At 40.3% G+C, this 23,397-nt stretch overlaps 3 protein-coding genes across 3 annotated transcripts in view; all 3 read left to right on the top strand.

Moving 5' to 3' along the window:
* Positions 1-14,274, top strand: part of mapk4 (mitogen-activated protein kinase 4) — a 52,845-nt gene extending 38,571 nt beyond the window's left edge. Inside the window, exon 10 of the mRNA XM_079515190.1 lies at positions 14,140-14,274. The gene's annotated coding sequence lies outside the window, so the exon portion shown is untranslated. The remainder of the gene's footprint in view (positions 1-14,139) is intronic.
* On the top strand, positions 8,084-9,112 carry LOC306934362 (beta-1,3-galactosyl-O-glycosyl-glycoprotein beta-1,6-N-acetylglucosaminyltransferase 3-like; the record flags this gene model as incomplete). Its single annotated transcript, XM_079516931.1, has 1 exon — positions 8,084-9,112. The coding sequence occupies one exon, from the start codon at positions 8,084-8,086 to the stop codon at positions 9,110-9,112; it is 1,029 nt and encodes a 342-aa protein (XP_079373057.1).
* Positions 14,183-23,397, top strand: part of LOC306933143 (NAD-dependent malic enzyme, mitochondrial-like) — a 35,919-nt gene continuing 26,704 nt past the window's right edge. Inside the window, exon 1 of the mRNA XM_079515195.1 lies at positions 14,183-14,321. The gene's annotated coding sequence lies outside the window, so the exon portion shown is untranslated. The remainder of the gene's footprint in view (positions 14,322-23,397) is intronic.

The following is a 23,397-nucleotide window of genomic DNA, read 5'->3' as shown; positions in this document are numbered from 1 at the left end:
CACAGACTTTGGAGAATGTGGTCCCTTTTATGATATTTATATAGCAAAAGGAATGACATCTTGCATAATATAATATTACTGTGCTTATTACATTTAAAGATATGGGCTACATTATACAAAACATATATTTTTGAAATAATTTTCTATCTACTGTAGACTGTTAGGCAGTAGACCCACAGAATACTAATAATTCTGATATCTGATGTCTCCTCGCCAAGTTAATTAGATGAATGTATATACAGTACAAATGTATTGGGTTTTTGCTAGTTTAAACTTCCTTTTTTTTGTTATCAGGTCAGTGCTAAATTGATCTGACTAGCCCTAATTGTAATAGGAGTTTATATTGATTGTAAGGAGATGCAAAATACTCCTCGGCTAGTGCCAAAAAACACAAGTAATCTTGAATCTCATTCCTGTATTCATGTTTAATCTGAATTTAATACCCAGCACTCAGGCCTACACCATTCTTTTAATTGCACACCCTCTTTACCTTAACCCATAGAGATCCAGTACACAGTCAAATCCAGATTGTTAAGAGTGAAAAATGTACTTACTCTCTCAGAGTTAGATTAACACTCTTGATTCACATAGCCGTGAAGACTGGTAGCCAAATGGGCCACAGGTGTTTAATGAATTTTAGAAAACTACTGCCATCGTTGAAAAAAGGAGTAGTCTTGCACACTGTCTTCACTTAAAGGTCAGTTGACCAAAACATTGTACTGTCTGGAAGTCTTTAAAGGAACTGGTTGGAATAACGTGTTTGTTCCACGTGCTACATCCTACCGGGCTAACTCCCCCCAGTCAGGTGATACACTGACACGAAGGTAGACAGGAACGCCCACAAACGTCACATCCGGTTTTAGCCTGGGGTAAAGAAAATGGTCTTCCCCATAGAGTTATCCTAGCGGAACCATAATAGCGTACGATCCTTTGGATCACTTTCAGTGCGATTTGTTGGATGATAGAAATATTCATGACAACCAAGAAAAATCCATCAGAAGGACATCTGTTCAGTCGCCCTCGGAAGGTTGACTTATTATTAAGTATACGAGATGATTTAGCCATGCTTCACATGGTGATACATGTTACAATCCTCCTCGGGTAGGTAGAAGTACCGGTATCTTCCGCATTGTTCAATAAAAAGCATTTTAATCCGATCGTTGGCCATTTTATCAGAGTTATAATGTATCCACATGCACCAACTGATAGGGGCGCATATTTGAAAGCGCATGGCCAAAAACTGATTCAACTTTTTATTGAACAATACGAAAGATACCGGTACTTATACCCACCCTAGCAGAATTGTAACATCCATGGCCCTGGGGTGAGCACTTTAGATTTGTAATCTGAACATTTGTGTAGGCGTAAGCCGTAAGGACTGTAAATGGAGACTGTGCGTAAAACACTTCAGGCCAGGGCTACCATGAGCTCACAGCGCATTGCGACGCGTTGTGAGTTTGTAGATTTTTTGTTTATGCTGTCAGAGTCAGATTTGATTATCCTTATCTCTTTATACTTTATTACATGCGTCAAGTTGCACAAACAAGCACCACCGAAATCGGAGATCTGCCTCTCCATCTCCCTCTCCCTCCATGTTACAAAACATTGTGTTACCGCGGCGCAGTGTTTAATCGCCTGGTAGAGACACTATAGATATGATCAATTAAACTTAACGTAATATCAAAAACCAACAGGCATTAAGTCATCAATAATGTTTATAGAACACATTGTAGTGAATTCTAAGTAGTTTAGAGACAGTTGGAACTTGGGTTTGGCAAAGTGCGGTCGAAACGAATGGTGTCGGTAGCATACTTGGAATTCATTAAAACGTGTTTTATAAACATCATTGATGAATTAATGGCTTGTGTATATATAAATGTATAAATATATAAATGTATATTATGATAAGTTTCAGTGATCATATCTATAGAAAAGTGTCTCTTACCATGCGAATATATCAGGCCATTGTGTTGTTGGATCATGTCCAGCAGCCAAGGAAAACATTCCAATTGAACTCTAGCTTGTTTCATTTTCTAAATTAGCGTTCCTTGTCGAGTGGCAACAAGGATCTGTGCCTGTGATCTGGCAAGCCATGACGCCTACTTTTAAATTAGTAGTATTTAAAGCATCTGCGTTTGAAAACCCAACAACCCACTGTTTATTCCGGTTGGGAGAACTCTGAACTTTTCCCCAGCTCCACCCCCCAGCTATATTGACGCCCCTGATGACACAACGCTGTGTGTATACATAAGAAGTGGCCTGCTCACTCCTCATGCATTGAAGACAGCATGAGCTCAGTTCGGGGCTCTCCCCCGGTTGGCAGACCTAAGTTTACAGCTTAGGCAAATGGCACCAGGTGAAAAAAGGGCGTTATGAAATAGAAAATAATAAATAAGTGAAGTGTCGGCGTCCCTCTCTTAAGCAACTGTCCAGGTATCCACAAATACTTAAGAGAACCACTGCCTGCCAACACATTTACTGTACATGGCCTCACAAGAAATAACATGTTTGTTTTCACAGGGTGTCAATTATCTTTTACTCTAGAAATTGTAATTTAAAATCTCAAACATGGAGTTGTGATAATTAGTAATGTTTTATCCAAAGACATTCCTGATAACCAAACATTGTATCCGATCTGAACTGAGCAAGCTGACAATGCAGTTTAGTAAATAACTCTCCAAATGTATCTAGGCAAGAGTATAGTAGTCTTGGGCTATACAAAATCCATGCAGCTCAACACTGGGAATGTAATAGCCTTGTTACAGCATGACTTTACACATTATTTATTACTACAACTGATAACTGACAGCCTCCTTAATTATTAATTAATGAATTATCCTTAATTATAGAGCCATTCCCATGCAGTTGAAAAGTAAACATTTTGACATTTTTCCTTTGTCAAGTATGCTTCTGCAGCTGTCTGCAGTGATTTCCCCCCCCCCCCACACCTGTTCTGAAATGGTTGACTTCATCTTACATAATGCATATGCCCACCTACACACTGTAGCAAACTGTCACTTTAATAGTCTGAACACAGTGTGAGAACTACTATGGTTACTTCTACTGCTATAGCACATGCAGGAATGCAGGACAGTTTACCTCACAGTCAGACCTGAACTAGAACTAGGAATCAGTGGTGGAAAAAGTACTCTGTTTTACTTAAGTAAAAGTATCAATACGGTCATGCAGAAACATTCTGTTACAAGTAAAAGTCCGGTAACCAAAATGTATTTGAGTAAAAGTAATAAAGTATTGGCATCGAAATAAAAATATTTAGAAAATAACAGCTCTATAAGCTCACATCTGCTATGTTTCAAATAGCCAAAGTTTAAAGGAGCATTCAGTGATTTGGGTGATTTGGAAAACCCCCCGGTAACCAGTAGTGCACATGCATGCACTACAGTGGGGGACACGCAACAGGCCAACAGCACACACACCAAGGCCCTCCCCCGCTCGATCATGATTGCCGGAAGGCCCCTCTCTATCCTGATTGGATGAAGACTGGGCCACCTAGCCAAAAACGAAACCTATGGTTTTTTGACCCCCGGGGGTTAACTGGGGACATGGAGGAACTCCTTATATGGCCAGTAGGGAGGATTATCACAACAAAACAAAAAAAGAAGCGATGTTTGAATTAAGTGAAATCACTGAATATACCTTTTTAAATAGGGCTGAAGTGGTAAATGTGTGTCTTGTAATAATAACCAACTATTCTTGTGACCACCGCGCTCTGACTTGTGGTGCGTTACCCGTTCAAATCATATAAAAAAATAACGGGTCGCACACACCAAGACTGCATTTTTTTGTTTTTATTTTTGCATAATGGAAGACAACTTTTCGGCTATCCAGCCTTCATCAGTTTTTATAATAATAACCACAATCTACAAAGCAATCTGAGAAGAACCCATCGGCAAATAAAGGAGAAACAGTGCCCTCTTTTTTTTACGTTTTAAGTCAACAACAATCTACAAACAATCTACAACAATCTACAAAGTAACTAGTAACTAAAGTTTTCAAATGATTTTAGTGGAGTAAAAAAGTACAATATTTGCCTTTTGAGATGTAGTAGAGTAGAAGTAAAAGTATTGAAATTTGGACATACTCCAGTGAAGTAAAAGTAAATCACAAAAGTACAGTACTTGAGTAATTGTAATTAGTTACTTTCCACCACTGCTAAGAATTATTTAATAGAAATTCTGCCCATCTGTCCACATTTGAGCCACCAGATCTCTGCTGTACACGGAATAAAATAGCAATTCAATTAATAATTGTTACAGGTATGGCCCACAATTGGCATCAGACAATTTCCTCCACAGGTATCTTAAAAGACAGCAATAATATGAATGACAAGTAACACAAATAATGCATAATATGAATGACAAGTAACACAAATAATGCACATGGTTGGTGAAGACTTTCGAGGTTGAAGCAAGGTACCTCAGTACACATGATGCTTCCAGTTTGCTGAATGTAATTAGGCTCTCCCTCCTGCATGAAAAAAGGCTTAAAACCTTGATTTAACTGTCTGCATCACTTTGTGGACCTGTCAAATCTTGTAGGTTCTTGTATTTGTAACATGCTTTAAGGAGGCTTTTCATGTGAGCTTTTTTTATGCTGGACATTTTAAGTACTATCTCCTTTTGCAGTTTCTGTTTTTGCTGACAAATGTGTAATAAAAATACTTCTAAAATGGTTATTTGAATTGTGTTCGCTACTTACTTGTTTGTCCTGTAACATGTTTGTCCTGGTGTGTAGCTGCTTATGCCCACAGTGAACACTGGTGAGCGAAGGCTGGATCATGGAAGTAGTTTTATCAAAACTACTTACATGAGCCTTGACCTTGACCTTCATGAAGTAAGTAAGGTACAAGCATGGGAGGCTGCAGCATGAACAACTGGGAAAAGCTGACATTTATGGGTGAATGTATCTATTAATTATCACCAGTTTTTTATGTAACAAAAAAGGGGGTTTCAGTAGAACAACTTAGATTTCTAGGTTAGCCTATACTATAGGGGAAGTAGCTAAAAGTAGGGTACTCATTGTAGAGTGTTTGTTCAGTAAGGTGCCTGTCTACAGTATGTACAGCTCTATAAGTTAAAAGATCGGGATACCAATTGTAGCCAATGAAGGATAACTCATACAGAATCAACAAGTGAAATTGGAAGTGATGAAACGACAAAGAGCAGACAAAACAGGAAATTGAACTTAGCGTCTAGGCTATAGCGGCTTAACTGTAACGGGCACAGTCGGGTGGTAATGTAATGGTAGGCCTACAGGGTATGCGGTAAGTTACCTCCTGTACCACGCACATTTGTGGGCGGAAATTAGATGTAAATCTAAAAACTGATGAGACATGTGTAACACATTTCAAATGTACTCTTTAGGCTATGTAATTAATAAATCAGTGTCTGAGAACTTTACATTATTCCCAGAAGTAGACCCATTAATTGGCCCAGGTTCCTGATGACTCATCAGGAACCTGGGCCAATTAATGGGTCTACTTCTGGGAATCTGGGAGTCATTTCCAAGACTTTTCAGGCGTCCCACAAATGTTTTTTCCAGCAAGATGTGTTTTTAAGCCTGTTATAATAACATGAGAAATATCCTCTAGGCTACAGTACCAGGTCGGCCATACCACCCATGACCAAAATTAGCATTTTAACAAAATGATAGGCAATATTAGGAATATGACATCAAGGCATTGAAATAGCAACTTAAGCAATAAGTTGCTAACCCCGTCCCACTTGTCCTAGATACTTCTGTCCCTCAAATGAACAGTTTGGATCTGGTCACCCTAGGCCTGAGCCATGTGGCCCATTATACAGTAGGTCAGACTCGGGACACTGAGGGGTATCGGGTACGGTCGCCCCTAAACCATTTAGCCCCTCGATTTTTTCCGATTACCTCACGCCGACTGCTCGGTGCCACGGTTGGGGTATTCTTTATTTTGTTGTACTGAGAATAAGGTTATAAAAAAGTTTAGGGTTAGGCATAGTTTTATTGGGGTTAAGTTTAGGTATAGGGTTAGGTTTAGGCAGGTAGTTTTACTGAGGTTACAGTTAGGTTTAACAGTTTAAGCATAATTTACTTAGGTTACTTTAGGAATACTAGGCCGCACAGTTCCGCCGGCTGTACGCCCGGGGCGAGTTGGTAAAGGGGCGAGTTGTTTGGTATTCCACTGAGGACAGGAGCCTACAGTATCTCAAGGCAAGCTTGGCCTCGAGTAGCCTACACCCTGTCCCCTGGAGAGGAGTGGACACTTTTTTAATCCTGTCTGTGGCTAACCTAGGTTGAAGGTTCCAGCCTGAATCACTGCGTTCCGTGATTCTGAATTGTCACTTGCTATGTTAAAACGGCTTGCCATAATAGTCGCTATTCACATTTTCAGATCCGCGGACCTATGCATCAAATTAGGCTGGAACCCAGGCTCGTCTGTCTGTGGCATGCCCATGCCCGACCGACTCATGTGGCCGACTCTGTAGATGGCGGTAGTGAGGGTGCGCATCCGATGAAAACCGGAATTACGTTCAACGTAAAGGGGAAGTAAACAATGGGGAGATTAAAACACTTAGTTATTGAAAACGACGGACTAATTCATTCTACAAGCACCCCGTATGCCTCTCTAACATTTGGGACATCAGGGTAAGCACCTTATATTTTGCATTTGTATTTTGTACATGTTGTGCTCAGCTGGTGCCGTTCTCACCTCCCAGGGAAATGAACACCAGACTCGTAGATTGAAAATGTCAAAATCGATCAAATACATCTACGAGAGTCTAAATCTCAGGCTAACCAGGAAGCTGAAGCTAAGGATTGATTCAAAGTACATCGGCCGGATCGTCGTTGCCAGAAATTCACGCTTTATGAACATGAAAAAGTAGTGAAGAAATCAATCAATATGGACTGCAGGTGTGCATAAAGTTGAAACACCAGAGGACGCCAAAGTTCTGGGCTGGTCATCTGAGACAAATGAGCTGAACAAAATTCCAAGGACTCCAGGAGAGAGAGAACTTGAACAACACTTCCGGACATTAACTTATTTGACCATTTAAATAACATGTTGCTAACATGATCAGACCATTGATGTATATTATTCTCTTAAAGCTTATACCAAAGTATTAATGGTTTAAAAGCAAGGATATGCAAGAAGGAATATTATACCAAATCATTAGAGAATAGCTTTAAAAAGATTAAAGACATACTTTGTTATTCGAAATGGCCTGGAACTCTACCAATTTAGGGGCAAGGACACTTGTTGCTGTCAATTCTTCCAAGGGCAGAAAGGCCAAACTCCAAGGTACAAAAGTCACCAAATAAAACGATGATTTTGAGTCCACTGAAATATTAATTTAGTTTTATGGGGTAAGGATGATTTTGTATTTTATTTTTAATACAGTATACCTATCCATGAAATAAATAAATGAGCTTATTTATTTAAATTAGTTCATTAGTTCCTGCATGTGTAAATACAGTGATATAAAATGTACTCCAGAGGAACAGACATGGCAAGGGGCAGTCCAATTCCCACATTTACTTGAAATGTATGTTTGTATGAACTTTACAAACTATTGTATGCATTTCATAGATTATATAGATAGATAAGTGTAATTTCAAAAGCATCACATATTATATCCCCCAAACAGAACAGACCACAGAAACGTGTACATCCCTTTATTTATGGAGCTGCATTGTCAATAAAGACAAGACAATTACCAGACAGAGTACTCGACCCCAGTACTTGAGTAAAAGTACAAATACGACCTGTTCAGATTTACTCCACTACAAGTAAAAGTAGCTCAGTCAAAATCTTACTTAAGTAAGAATAAAAAAGTACTTGCTTTTAAATGTAGTATTCAAGAGAAAAAATGTGTTCACAATTTCTTTTATAGGACCTTGTAACTATTGTTTCAGATAAGTAACTCAGAAACCACCTGCACTGCGTGCACTGATGTGCTTGCTTGTAGAACTACGTTATACATCTTAGTAGGATTATACTTTCCTTTTTGAGGGCTAGCCCCTCCTATATTCAGTTATTAGTGTCTATTTTTGTCCTACACAAAGATTAAATTCCCATTGACAATGAATGGAGAAGCTATCGGAGGAGTTTTATCGTAGCACGACAAAGGACTGCAAAGCGTACAAGGACAAGAGAAGCTTCATCGCAGCGCCACTCAGCGCAGAAGAGCGAGACTTCCCGATCGCCTACTCCATGGCGATTCACGGCGATGTTGAGATGTTCGAACGGCTTCTGCGCGCCGTGTACCACCCTCAGAACGTCTACTGCGTGCACATGGACCAGAAGTCGGCGGAGGGATTCCAGAAAGCTGTGATGGTGATCGTGTCCTGTTTCCCCAACGTGTTCGTCGCCAGCAAACTAGAAAGAGTGTCCTGGGGAACCTGGTCCTTGGCGCAGGCCCATTTAAACTGCATGGACGACCTGCTGAAGTCACCCGTCGAGTGGAAGTACCTGCTCAACACGTGTGGCTCAGACCTCCCCATCAAGACCAATGCCGAAATGGAAATGAAGCTGCTCAACGGGCAGAACAGTTTGGAGTCCGAGGACGTGCCGGACGGTAAAAAGGTCCGCTGGCAGTACCATCACGAAGTCAACACTGACAATAATTACATCAATACCTTCGCCAGAACGGGAATCAGGAAGACACCCCCACCAATCCCTGTGTTCTCAGGCAGTAGTTACTTTGTGGTCACCAGAGAGTTTGTGAAACACATGCTGGAGAACAAAGATGCTCAGAACTTCATGGAGTGGATCACGGTTTTCCACGAAGAACACCTGTGGGCCAGTCTGAACAGGCTGAGCTCCGTGCCGGCCCACAGCAAGTACCACCGCTCTGACATGACCGCCATCGCTCGCCTGCAGCACTGGGGCGGACATGAGGGTGATGTACCCGCCGCGTACCCTCCATACATGTTGACACTTAGAAGAGACGTGTGTGTGTACGGGAGCGGCGACCTCCACTGGTTGTTTCAACCCTGGCACCACCAGCTCATGGCGAACAAGTTTGATCCACAGGTGGACGATATTGCCATTAGATGTGTCAAGGCGATTCTCAGTTTCAAAGTGTTGAATGGTTCCCAGTTCGATCCCCACTGACCCCAGAGTTAGTGTCCTTGGGCGAGACGCTGAACCCCTAATTCAGTGGTTTTCAACCTTTGTCATATCTAGGCCCATTATTACTTGCGCGAGCAGAGCGTGCGCAAGTACTGTTTTCCCCTGCGTACGTCGGTGACACCCTCGGCCAATCAGGGCACTGCGTGTGTACGTCGGTGACACCCTCGGCCAATCAGGGATTGTGAATTTTTGGTGGTCCCCTCGGCCAATCAGGGATTGTGAATTGGTTTTGACTGGACAATAGAATTGTTATAGTTCAATTAGGTGTAAAAACACCTTAATTCTCTAAAGATTTTTGAGTGGTGTAAACCACTCCTACAACTGGCTTTTTTGTGCAGAAAAAATGAGCATGGTTGCTATGTTCACCCTGTTGAACATAGTAATGAAATCACACCCGGGTGAACATAGCAACCATGCTCATTTTTTCTGCACAGAAAAAAAACCCTGTTCACCCGGGTGTGATTTCATTACGTCAGACATGATTTCATTACATCAGACAGGCTATATAAGACCTTACACCACTCAGTTCACACGGGTGTGATTTTTTTAACAGTTATAGGAAAGGAATTTTGTTTTCGATTGGCTTTTTATTTTTATTTTAAATGTTTGTTTATGGGTTTCATCTTTATTTGTTATATTTTATATAGGGAGGGACAGTAAGTTGACAAGAGTCAGAGATAAGTTGCTCGCACACAAGTAGGCCATTCATGGACAACTTGTGTTCAAAGAGCAAGTTGGCAGCTCAACAAATTGAATGAGGTATCATCGTACATCATCATGCATCATCTCATACTGGCCAGTGGCCGATCAGAATCCCTGTTGCCTGTTACCACAAATTTACATCATATTTGGCGAGATATTTAATTTTTAAGAGGCGCTTCTATAAACAGCTTCTGTCCCCACACGTCTCAAGATTTGCCATTGACCATGGTAAGAGAATTTTGGTCAAATGTCCGCTAAATTTTGTCCCCGCCTGTCTCACGTTTTGCCATTGACGAGGAACGGAGAAATGACATCATAATTCCGCTAAATATGATGTCAATTAAACATCAAAACATTAAACGCCATTGACATTGAAGGGAAAATGTACGTCATATGTAAACGAGCAAATCAGCTAACCAGTCACAGGCAACAGGCATTCTGATTGGCCAATAGCCAGTATGAGATGATGATGCATGATGATAAGAGCTGATAATTCCACTAAATATGATGTAAATTAAACGTCACATGCTGTCTTCTGTCTACAGGTTTAATGTTTGTCTTTAGTTCAATGTTTGTTTTGTAAAAGCATTGACAATGAAGGGAAAATGTACGTCATAATGTGTCATTTACGTCATATTGTCTCTTTATTGTTAATGGTGTTTAATGTTTGTGTTGGCACCGTTTGTTTTACATCACCATTACATCACCTAATCAACATGAGTTAGACTGTAATATATTAGAGCCCCTCACTTCACACGGTTGTGATTTTTTAATTATATTTTATATATAAATATATATATATATATTATGTAGAAATTATTTATGAATGAGAATTTTACGTTGAGTCTATATCTGATATACATATCAGAAGAGGTTATTCTTTTTTCAATATAATTGTAATTGTAATCTTTTTCGTACAGTCTATATTTAACATACCGTACTTAACAACAGTTTGAACCCTGAGTGAGAGAATTAAGCCCTGCTGCCACTCGTGGGAAGCCACAGACACGGCTAGTGAGAGCAGAAGGTGGGAAGAAACATAAATCACACTTGTGTGAAGTGAGGGGCGCCCAGTGTGGCTTTCACATGGTGTCACACAGGGGAGATTATTTGACAAATCAAATAATTCCACTGCCAAATCATGGCAACCCATTAAAAACAGGAAATGGTCTCATGACAAGCAATAGACCTCCCAAACATTTTAGCTTGTAGATCAGCTATATTTATTTATTTTTTATTTATGGAATAAAATATTATTCTCTTTATACATTTATTTTTAGAAATATATATATTTTGTAGGAAAAGCAAATGGGATTTTTACTCGAGTCGTGACCCACAAATTGGTCCCGACCCACTGGAAAACAATAGACTGTGGTAATGTCCAAATGTCCCTTGCAATTCGTTTTCAGCCTTTTCCATAGTCGAATCAGCTGCAAGGAAACATTCTGCCTGGTATCTCTCCAGAGTCTATGGTACCTAGAAGTAAAACAAATATTTGCAATGAAGAATACAATATATGACAGCATAAAGGAACAAAGGAACAAGTGCAAATTCACAATAGATGCATTTCCAATTTGTGAGCTTATTTGTGAGAATGGCTTCAAAACATTCATAAACATTGCACAGGCTAACTGGTTACTGTATAATCCTTGATTATGATTTCTGCATAATACCAAACTGCAAAAGATCTTGATTGCCACAAAATAAACATAAATGTCTTCACAAGAGTCTACAACCACAATAATTATGAAAGTCAACACGTCAATCTGGTTATACTTGTTGGCTTTTCATATCTGCATAGTGCATTACCTAAGGCAGGGGTTCCCAACCAATCTGTTCATTAGGTCCTAAGGAACAGTGTCCTTCACCAATTCACATGCGTGATAGAGCCTTAGATGGCTCAGCTCATTAACGTCCAGGTTTTCATTGGTCATCTTGACTCCACGGATCACCATTTCTGCAACCTTTTAGGAGTGATATTGATAAGTTAATCAAAGCTTGTATTTGTGTTTACATAAAAGGTGAATTGCTTATCTCCCATAGTAATGCCGAGTTGTAATTAAAATTAGGTAAAGATTTAGCATAGTCATGATGCACTATTTCAAATATACTCACTGTTAACACAAACACCCCACAGTTGACACTGTCTTTCTGTCTTAACTGCTGTGGGTATGCCACTGTCCAGTTTCTGATGTCCCACACACTTTGGAATGCATGGCTAAAAATAACACAGCAGCATCACAGTAAGACAACATCATAATTGTTATTATGATCTAAAGGTTTATGGATAAAATAAAGACTAGTCAAATGAAGAGGCCAACTGAGAATCATATAGGTGGCTGGTTTGACTGTCCAGTGTATGTCAAAGTGTCCCTGAGCAAGACGCTTAACACCTAAAACTACCCTCAGGGCAGTGTATTAACCGTACCCATTGCTCCTAATAGTTAGGATGGGGAACAAATGAGGACAAATTCCAGATATGTGCAAATGCAAACATCTCAACAACTAAAAGGGACATACATGGGACACTATTATCATAAAAAACACTAATAAAGCAGAAAATTACACACCACAGAATGTCCATTTCTTCAGCCATCAGGGCTGAGGAATCCTTGTAGTTGGCAAGGGAATCATACATTTGCAGCTGACTTTTCTGGCCATCCAAAACCTGTGATGAAAATGATGTACAGTAATTGTAACACATCATCAAGACATGCCATTAAAATGCCATAATAGTGACAATACTCACCAATAGAATAAAGTGATCCCCACTTTCTGGAGTGTCTTTCCCAACAATTCTGGGAATGAACACCGTTGAGTCTGTCTTTAAGTCCTTTAATTTAGCATGGAATTAGAGCAACAAGTCAGTATGCCTTTATTAAGCATGACAACATTAACCAAACTAGGAAAAACCTTTAATCTTTGCTAACATTTGTGCTAAAGCACAAGAAAAAGGGCTTGATGTACTGTACAAACATGGCACGCAATACGCATACCTGTAAGCACTTTAGGTTGCGGGGATCAATACTTTTCCTGCTGGCCCAGTTCCTCCACCACAATATGAAGAGAAATGTTGGAACAACAAACATCTGTTGAAAAAAATAAAATATACTTAAAGCACTAAATCATTATTTACATTTATCAATGATGCAATTAAGTAATCAGTGATCTTACATTCTGCATGGGTTGTGCCATCTGCGATAATCTTGCATTGAGAACCTTTTTAATGAATAATTGCAATTGATATTATTTATTATAATTTTAATGGTACACTTATTTAGCTACTGTAAATAGTATATACAGTATATAGCTACTTACAACATCCGTAAGCCAAGGAAGGTTGTCTCGAATGTTATCTAAGCAGAGTTCTTTGGGACAAAGACTTTCAAGGTCCCTCATGTACACATTAGCCTGATCCGTTTTTACAACACAATGATTATTTCCAGGCTTTGTGTATATGTCACCCAGTTTTTTCTATAAGGAAAAAAAGTCATACAATGAATAGTAACATACGAGTTGTAATTGTAATATAATGAATGAGATTAGGCTATTCACTTGAGATACATTTATTTTGAATGATAAACACAGTCCATTTCTCTATGGCACCATCAAAGGTTCCTTTAGGCACTATTATGCTTCTAATAATGGTTGGTGGTGCCATATAGAGTAGCGATGATTCTCCATCCATTAGGCCACAGGCTCACATTTGATTAAAAAAATATAATAATCCATGTGCCACCAATCTACACTCGCTTAACTCTAAGTGTACAAATGGACCCAAATGGTCTGGTAAGGGTCCGTTTGTGTCAATTTGGTTCCTAGCTATCAATGATTTAGTTGGAGAGGGGGTCTCCAACTAAATCATTGATAGTTAGGAATCAAATAGTTGATAGTTAGGACCCCTCGGGGACCCCACGCTGAGAACCACTGCCTTATATGCACTGCAGTTATGCACCACTGAGAACGCATGTTAAACAGTGCCCTTGTGATTACAATCCAAAACACCTCTTTAACACCTTTTTTCAATACAATTACAAATCTTATTTGAATTGTTCATGCATGCCATAATTGTTTAATTATAAATTGAAGAGTGACTCGGAGTAACAATTCTGGTCACTGTATGCAGGTTACTGTATGCAAGTACTGTATGCAAGTGTTCTTCTGTCTGTCCAGTAGTTTTAGCTTTCTATGTGTCACATTATGCTGTTGTAACGCTTCAATTTCCCCTCTGGGATTAATAAAGTATATCTCATCTCATCTCATCTCATCTCATACATCAACCAATTAATTATATTACTTTTTCAAAGGAAAATACCTCATTTTGCTGAAGAATCGGGAAGAGTTCCAGAGAGAAGGATCGATGTCCCACATTTTCATCTTCTGCCAGTTCGACCAGATCCACCTCACGAGATGCTTTGGCAACAACAGCAATTTCATCTTTGGCATGACTTTCTGTAGGAGAAATTCCACTTAGACTACGCCATCAAAGGTAAGTCGAATGTGTAGGCATAATGTCAACTTAGGTATTGCGAAAGGGTACCATACATACCACTGCCAAATAGGATCAGCCGCCCATCTTTGCCAACGGTTGCATTTCCTTCTGACATGCTGAACATTTTGTTAAAGAATTCACTGTTTATACGTTCATTATGAAGGTGAATTATCAGCCGCATCATGAACATGTAGTGAACATCTTTGAGCTGACAGAGGACGTCTGGTGCATTGGCAAGCTTGTGGTTCAGTTGCTCTGACATTGAAGAGTTTATCTGCCCCTTTAACTCTGGCAGAAGGTCTAAACTGCATTGTCTGTCCTCTGGCCTCTTCTGGTTCATTTGTTGGAACCGGTCATAGAGCGAGTACCTGTGGGAAGTCCCTGTAATGGGGTGCAGACCCTGATGTCCTACTGGTACTTTCTCTGTAGGTCCACCCAGCTGTTTGATTATCGTCTTCCAGGGGAAGGACAGCTCCAGACTCTTATTTTTAGCATTTTCAATGTTGCTAGTTCCATCGAAGGGTTGGAAGAACTCTTCGCCGGTTCTGTTGTTTGTGTGTCTTGCCACCTTTCCTGCCACATCTGAAACATACAGGGTTGGTGGCACCCTAAAACTGAGGAGGGCATCGGTATGGTCCCTTGCTGACTCCTGCCACCACAGTGGTGAACAATAGTAGACAACTGCATGGATGCATTCAGCATGATAAACTCCTCCTAAAAAGACAGATTTATTTAAAGGCATTATGATGTAATAAGCATTAAGTGATAAATGGTTTGTTTGTTTGTACCACTTTTTTTTTTTTAATTGAATGCATTATTTTTAATTAGTTAAATCAATTAGTTGGATTAACTATTGCAGCCTTAGTAGGTTACGAGGTTATGAGTTTGTCAGGTGGCAACAGTGTTTTATCCTGGAACAGACTTGAGTTTTACAAGAGATTGCAAGCGCAGATCTGCTATTTTTTGTTTTTATCCAGAAACTTGTGAATGTGGGAGAGCCTTTCTTATATTTAAAAACATTTAAACAATTCAAATCTCATTTGGGGGTCCCTGGCACCAAATATTTTCATCTACAGTAGGCTTCAGGGTGATCAAAATAGGCATGATTTCATACTGTGTTCCTTAAGCTTTTGTTATGGTCAGTTGATATTACATACCTCCTGTGTTCTGGATCTTGGTAAACATTTTAGGGTAGATGTCTTTGTAGAGGAGGAGCTCCTGCAGTCTATTGATGAGGTCGGAGCTCGAACCTTCTGATGACACGCCCAACTCACTGCTTATTGAAATGAGCTCTGCTTTCTGTGGGTACAATAAAACGAGTTAATATAACAACTAAGCCAAGTAGAACATGAACAACATGATAGAAAACAGTACACAAAGGTCTATAATACCTCTTCAGAGTATAGGACTTGAAAAAGCGAATCCTCTAAAGATGATGATGATGAGGTACTGGGCATATCCTCTAAAGATGATGACGATGGGGTGGGCTTTGAAGAATCTACACTGTCACTTTTGGAAAGTCCTTTGTAGACCTCGGTCTTCGGAAGAACTGTCCCAATTCTTGTTGAGCTTCCCATCCAAGGACTGAAGGGTGAGTAGGGAAGTTGACCCGTATAGGGGTTCTTATAGTTTCCTACAGCAAGTAAAGTAGTAAGTAAAGTTCCTTACAAATCTAACAAAGAGCCAGACAGTTATATATAAAATATATAAAACAAGTCAGGTCTGTATTGTTGATGTGTGTGTCTGTCTGTGTTTTCCGAAAAAACCATCAGAAAGCTTGGCGGGTGTATCTTCGAGGACCTAAGGAAGTGATATGCCGGGTTGGAAGTTGATTGGATTTAGATTGGCAGTAGTCCGGAAAAAAAAAATATATATATATATATATATATATTTTTAATTATTAAAAAAAACGTACCATTGCAGAACCCTGCAGCAATTAGACTTTTGTCGAGGTCTGTCCAACACCTCTCGATGTTCACAGATGAATCGGTGGGTTTGATGTCCTCTGGTTTGGGCCTTTTCATTTGATCCACTGTCAGAGCAAGCAAGCAATACTGTAATATGTATATTCTATGATATTTAATTATTATTTGAAATGCACAATGAAAATATTTCTTACCTGGGATTTTGAAAGCTAACTTCCAGTTAGCATCAGTTATGATTGCAGGTGGTGTGTCGCCACAGCGATTACACACATAGCTGTAGCTGTATTGTGTCAAAGCTAAGTAATGGAAGAAAGCCTTCTTGAACGTGTTTTGGTGAATTGTGGTGTCAAGGTGTCCCTCCATCGTAGCGATGAAACTGTCAATTGTTGTGTTGTTCTTTAAGAAAAGGAATTACATATTTCATCCAACATTGCAAATTGACATGTACACTTCCTTCCCAAATGAAAATACTTTTCATAAAATAAACATACTGCTGTAGTCCAAAGATTGTCCACAGAACGTTTCACAACAACTCAAAACAGTGTTTTTTTTGGCGGACTGGGCGCCTCGACTTGAAAATAGTTGTTATAGTCTGGCAGCGGGGGGTGTAAAGTGGGAATTTTGGTATATAGTTTGTTTTTTATTGGCCTAAAATATTGTCTATATACATACATACATGGATCCACTTGCTGACTGGCTGTCAGCCTTAAGCAATTTGTTTTATAGGTGTTTATATGTGACCACGGAGTGCATTGCCTTGCGTTATCTCACCCCAACGTAAGTGAAAACGGACTATGTCCAGGCCTTTTTAGAGAGTGAGAGAGGGAGAATGCTGTGCTGTGATGTTTTGACTAGACTGTATTTGAGAGGCAAGAAATAAATTACAAAGAAGTAATATTGTACTAAGTTTGACATCATGGGATTTCTATAGTATATTGGGGCACTGCTGCGGAAAATACGCTAAAGGGGCTATAATAACCGTACATAATTGAGTTTTTTTGGCATTTTGCTGATTTGGATTGTATGCTACCAGTTTAGAATTACATTTTCTGAATTACTTCAAAGTTATGTCCTCTTTTAGGTAAAAAAAACAACCATGCTTGGAATATGTAATTTATTATGTAACATACCTTCACTGCTGTAATCAGCGCGGAACACAGAGGAATGCTCAGAAGGATTCTGTTGTTGAAGTTGTGGAACCCTGATTTGTGATCCTGAAAGCGAACTTGGGTTCGGCATACTGGGCAGGTTTTAACAGCAACCTTGATACCTGCAAAATAAGTACGATAGTTACTTTGTTGACTGATGTATTGATAGATGAATGCTGCCCTAGACACACACACACACACACACACACACACACATACACACACACACACACACACACACACACACACACACACACACACACACTGTTTTAGTATTTACTGTAAGAAAGTAATCACGTTTAATCTCTCAATGTTGAATGCAGATAAACTTTTCAAACTAACCTCTTTTCATGCTGAACAACCCATACACAGTAGCTTTTGTTGTAACCAATTTGTAAGGTTCCAGCTCAGTAGCAATTGGCCCAGGACAATATGGACAGTATTTCTCTTCTGGAGCAAAAACCTCAGGGATATATTTTTCTACTTGTTTTAGGTCTTGTGGTAATTTTTCAGGGATCCTTTTTTTCTGCCAAAGGTATTCGGTCATTTTTATCATTTGCCCTTTTGTGAAGACAGCCGAGTTGCAGTGGGTATCTTCAGTGGTCTCAACATCGCTGTCACTGCCTTGGTCATCAGTCAATAACCCTTGTCTCTCCTGAAACATCCACCACATTCCCAAATATATGTGGATGCAGTGTTGTGGTTGTTTGCTGATGCTGCTGCAGAGGCAGTACCACTTCCGCTTATTTTGCTTAAACGTGACTGTTGTTCTGCCAAAACAACTCCATCTTTCAACTTTTCCTGCATAAATAGAGAAATTGCTTTCTCCAGAATCCCTGTGTTCTTCAAAAAAGACAGGGTACACAGTGCAGGTTCCCTCTTTCATGGCTACATCATGGAGTTCTTGACATTCTTTCTTCATTTTCTTGGGGATAAGGCCTTTGTTGACCATGCTTTGAATGGCCGCTTGTTGTAATGTCGGTGGTAGCTCGAATGGAGACGCATTTGGAACCCTTGCCAGATGCTCACATTCTACCCCTGGTTTTCCACTTATATTGGCTAGAGTCATGAACTCATTGCAGTCATTTGACTCGCAGCCAATTTTTGCACTTAATGTAGATTTCTGGATGTGGATTGGAGTCGTTTGGCCTTTTTTATATGTTGTAGTTACAAATATGCCTCTTTCCACATCCACACAAAAAATTGGCTCTTTAATTGTTCTCTGGTGTTTAAGTTCATCATGTTTGTGCATGGCTACATCATGGACTTCTTCACATTCTTTCTCCATTTTCTTGGGGACAACGCCCTTGTCGACCGTGATTTGAATGGCCACTTGTTGTAATGTCGGTGATGGCTCAAATGGAGACGCATTTGGAACCCTTGCCAGATCCACACAAACAATTGGCTCTGTAATTGTGCTCTGCTGTTTAGGTTCTTCATCATGTGTGTACAAGTTTGCGATTGTTGTGGCTAATGCAGAGCCACGCTTGACATTAGTAGCGGTCCCTGTTTCACTGGGTACACCGTCATCTCTAGGACGTTCTTCTGCAATTAAATAGAAATTGTATAGAATTTGTACAGGTCTCTTAATACAAAGATAAATGGAAAAATACAAGATCCAATCACAAAAGCATCTCACAAACCTCTCACAAACATCTCCCTATCGCCACCAAGTTGGATTTTTGGACCAATTTGGACAACCAGCCGTCGTCTTTTGGAAGACTTCTCCCTGTGGTGGTCTGTGGAAATCACCAGTAGAAAATGTTATAGTTATCATTCAGAAACCTTACATAACAAAGAGTGCAGTAGTAGTTTTCTATTACATTAAAAGTCACATATTGTAATCAAATCAAACTATTTCAGAATGTTGTGTGAAAACTTAATTCACTATAATGGAGACATTTAACGCTGCAACCAGCAGAAAAAAAAGAAGAAAAAACAAACAAACAAAATGACGTTTTGGTCAGGCCAGGTCTCAATCTGTGATTTGTGAAACGGCGTGAAAGGAGCCGCTGTGCATCAATGTTTGCTAAACAGCGAGTGACTGTGAGTCTCTGGGTTGGCAGGGATGAAAGTGGGTCATAAGGAAAATATCTCAAAAAAGAGAAATATCCATGCGGCAATATTTTTGTGGCCATTTTTTGGGGGGGCTTTTTCTGATATTTTTTTAAAGCTACAATTTCACACCAGAAATGTGTTACATACTGTAGCATGTCTTAGCTAATGGTAGCAGGATGTTCCACAGACAGTATATATATCCCCCATAGCCAATAGAGAGAGGGGGGATGCACATAACACATACACACACAGCAGGGGTGGGTGGGTGGGTGTGTGTGTGTGTGTGTGTGTGTGTGTGTGTGTGTGTGTGTGTGTGTGTGTGTGTGTGTGTGTGTGTGTGTGTGTGTGTGTGTGTGTGTGTGTGTGTGTGTGTGTGTGTGTGTGTGTGTGTGTGTGTGTGTGTGTGTGTGTGTGTGTGTGTGTGTGTGTGTGTGTGTGTGTCTGCATGCACACACATATACTACCGGTATATACTATTATACTCCATAGTACAGTGTTGCTTGCCGACCAGAACAGCGCAAGCAAACTTGTGTCACATTAGCTTGTTCTTTTTAAAAGGGACACAGACAGACGATATAACAGATATTGCCAGAAGTGTTCCAGACCATTGTGACCTGTATGCCATGTTGGGTCGCTATCCTCATACTGCCCTGAGGAGGGAGAACAATCGTGATACTTCGGACGGCCGTGTTTACTCTTCCGAGGTTTGACCACATGCATGTCCATGCAGGACATACTGGTGACGTCTGAGACAGGGAGACAAAATAAGACATAGAGAGAAAGAGAATATCAATTTAATTAAGGATGCAACTATCTATTCCTTTCCCGATTCATCCAATAATGAAATTATTTTTTTATCCTATACTCTACTCTTGACTGCCCAGTCAAGACTATTTTTCATGTGGTAATTTGCATCTTTTAACCTTACCAGTAAGATGCCTGGGGGCGAGAAGCAACCTCGCCCTTTGCACTGGCCATATATGGAGCGTATTTTGAGTGTACAGGGTGTGATGAGGTCAGATCAAGATATGGATTGTCAGAACAGGTCAGCTCCATATATGGAGATCTAAGGGTGGCAGCGGGGGCAGTGTATTGAATATACAGGGTTTGATGAGGGCCCAGGTAGGGCCAGGCCTTAATTTTCGGGCCTATTGAGAACTCTAGTTTTTGCCGGCTGCCGGGCGCGGCTGCACAAATAACTTTGGGGCAGGCCCATCTAGAGTGTAAATGGACAGGTATCAGTCAAAAGGGAGACAATCGAAAAGGAAGGATGGATGGGGAACGATCAACATATGGAATGTCAGAACAGGTTCTGATATCCATATACTAATATTGATGACATCAGGGATCTCCATATATGGGCTTAATTGTGACAGCAGGTCACATTTACTATGACATCAGGGATCTCCATCCATGATGATATTATGCGATGTCAACGAGACCTGGGCACCATATACAGTATGGGGCTTTCCCCATGTATGGAGATTTTGAGTGATACACTGACTGACTGACGGGAAATGCCTGATTCCATAGTTAACTGTGACCTTTGCGGCAACCACAGTGGTTATCATGAGACTGTCACAATATGATCATATATTGGCATTCCCATATTGATCACAGTCAGGGATCTCCATATGGGCATAACATGGATTGTATTAGGGCATCAGCTGGGAATGCCCTTGTATGGAACTTTTTCACGTGATGTCACGATGATGTCACGATGACCTGGGACCTGGGGGCTTGCCTGGGGTGACCAGGGGACTGATGTCACATGATGTCACGATGACCTGGGGGCTTGCCTGGGGTGACCAGGGGACTGATGTCACGTGATGTCACGATGACCTTGGGGCTGGGGTGAGCGACAGGGATTTGAGTTAGGTGACAAAAACGCAAGGTTTCATAGTTATCTGCGACCTCCGGTCGCAATTATATTGTAAAATATAATCAATAAAAAATGATTTAGTAAAATAATTGATTCAAATTGTATCTCTGTTTTGGGCATGTTATAGGTGAAAAACGTTTTAGAAATAGTGAAAACATGCTAGTTTCAGTACCGTCCTAGATAAACAGTTTGTGTTAGGGAACAATGAGGTAATTGTAGCCAATGGACGTACTGTACAATATTTGGTCATTTTGTGTAATTAATAGTTTAGTAGTTAGTAATTAATACCTTTTCGCATCTTTATGGTATTGACAGTGCAAACTGTTTTTGTCAACATCTAAACTGGAAATTATCAGCAGTAAATTATACAGTAGGCTTATATGACTTATAGAAAGTGAGCTACCGGTAAACATAATTAATAACTTAACTTATTCCATTGAAATTTGGATGATGAGTTGATCGGGTTGTTGAAAAGACCTCAGTGTTTGTTTGTTTTTTCATCCATATGAGGGAAGATGTAGGCCTATCCCAATACAAGGCCCCAGATGCACATACACAGTGCATGTCATAACTGCGATCACTGTGTGTGTGTGTGTGTGTGTGTGTGTGTGTGATGTGTGTGAGAATAACATAGTTGTCATTGACATACATTGGACAAATATATTTGGACCTGCGGGGTAGCATGTACTGATGATGCATTGGTTTGCGTTATGTCATAATGGGAAACTATACCTGAATCACATCTTCCCCCAGAGTCACCACTGGTAACCGCAGCAATTTCAGTCTCCTCCTGAGGCATCTTACAGATCATATTTTGAAACTTCTCATGCAGAGATTTAGCCATCAAAACGACGTCATCACCAGACTATGTACAAACACAGAAATGCAAGCGTGAGACACGCACACACACACACACACACACACACACACACACACACACACACACACACACACACACACACACACACACACACACACACACACACACACACACACACACACACACACACACACACAGCTTAGAATAGAAATACAATATTCTTAACATCATTCAAGAGATGAATATGGTGTGTGAGATTATTGGTTCACATATTATAGGCTTACATTATTGTAGCTGTAGCAATTGCTGAACATTATTTTGAAGTCACTGATACACTTTTGGGCATCCCAGTAGTAACTGTTTTCCAAACGTTTCTTTATCGTGCCCAAGTCCATGGGGTGCTTGATGATCTCGTAATAGTTCTGTGGTAAAAAGAGGAGAGCTTATAGATCAACTTTTCTTTTACATTTCTGAATAGGGTTAACCTTAATGGATAAAAATAAATAATATTAATCAATATATCTTGTCCCATCTTTCAGCATATCTGTTTCATGTAGTGTTCTCTCTCTCTCTCTCTCTCTCTCTCTCTCTCTCTCTCTCTCTCTCTCTCTCTCTCTCTCTCTCTCTCTCTCTCTCACACACACACACAGAAATACTCACAGGCAAATTGAGTTTGACAGCATCTACTGGAGCATTGAAGGGCCATGCGTAGCTATCTTCCAATAAAGTCTTCAATACCACTTTCCTCATGTACTAAAACAGCAAAATCACATCTTATACGATATGAATCAAAACTGCATTACAATGTAAGACACATGTTTTATCGTGCAAAGCATGAAACAAAAAAGATTCTGCCACAGAAGTTCCTACTACAGTACCTGTAGCTGATTGGTCTGTCGCTTGGGCTTGGAGGGGTTCCATGTTTCAAGGGGAGGAGGGTTGAAGGGAAGTCTATCTCCCATGGCAACGATGGGTTGTGGTGGCTGCGCAGATGCGTTTGACCAAGTGGACCTGTCAGGGTCAGGTAGGACGGGAACCACAGGGGGACCTGTGGTCAGGCACGCCTGGCTGCACTCTGAAGAAAAGAGCAGTAACACTGATATCATGCCCAGTGCTGCTTCCGTGGGAAGAAAGTTGATAGATAACGTCTCCACTCTGCCAGGGCCTTGAAAATAGCCTCATAATAACCTGTCCCAAACATGGGATGTTTGTCACATGAACTGTTACGGAACAATAACCT

Source organism: Electrona antarctica, assembly GCF_951216825.1.
Source record: "Electrona antarctica genome assembly, chromosome: 12".
Taxonomy (NCBI): domain Eukaryota; kingdom Metazoa; phylum Chordata; class Actinopteri; order Myctophiformes; family Myctophidae; genus Electrona; species Electrona antarctica.
This window is presented reverse-complemented; position numbering and strand designations above follow the sequence as displayed.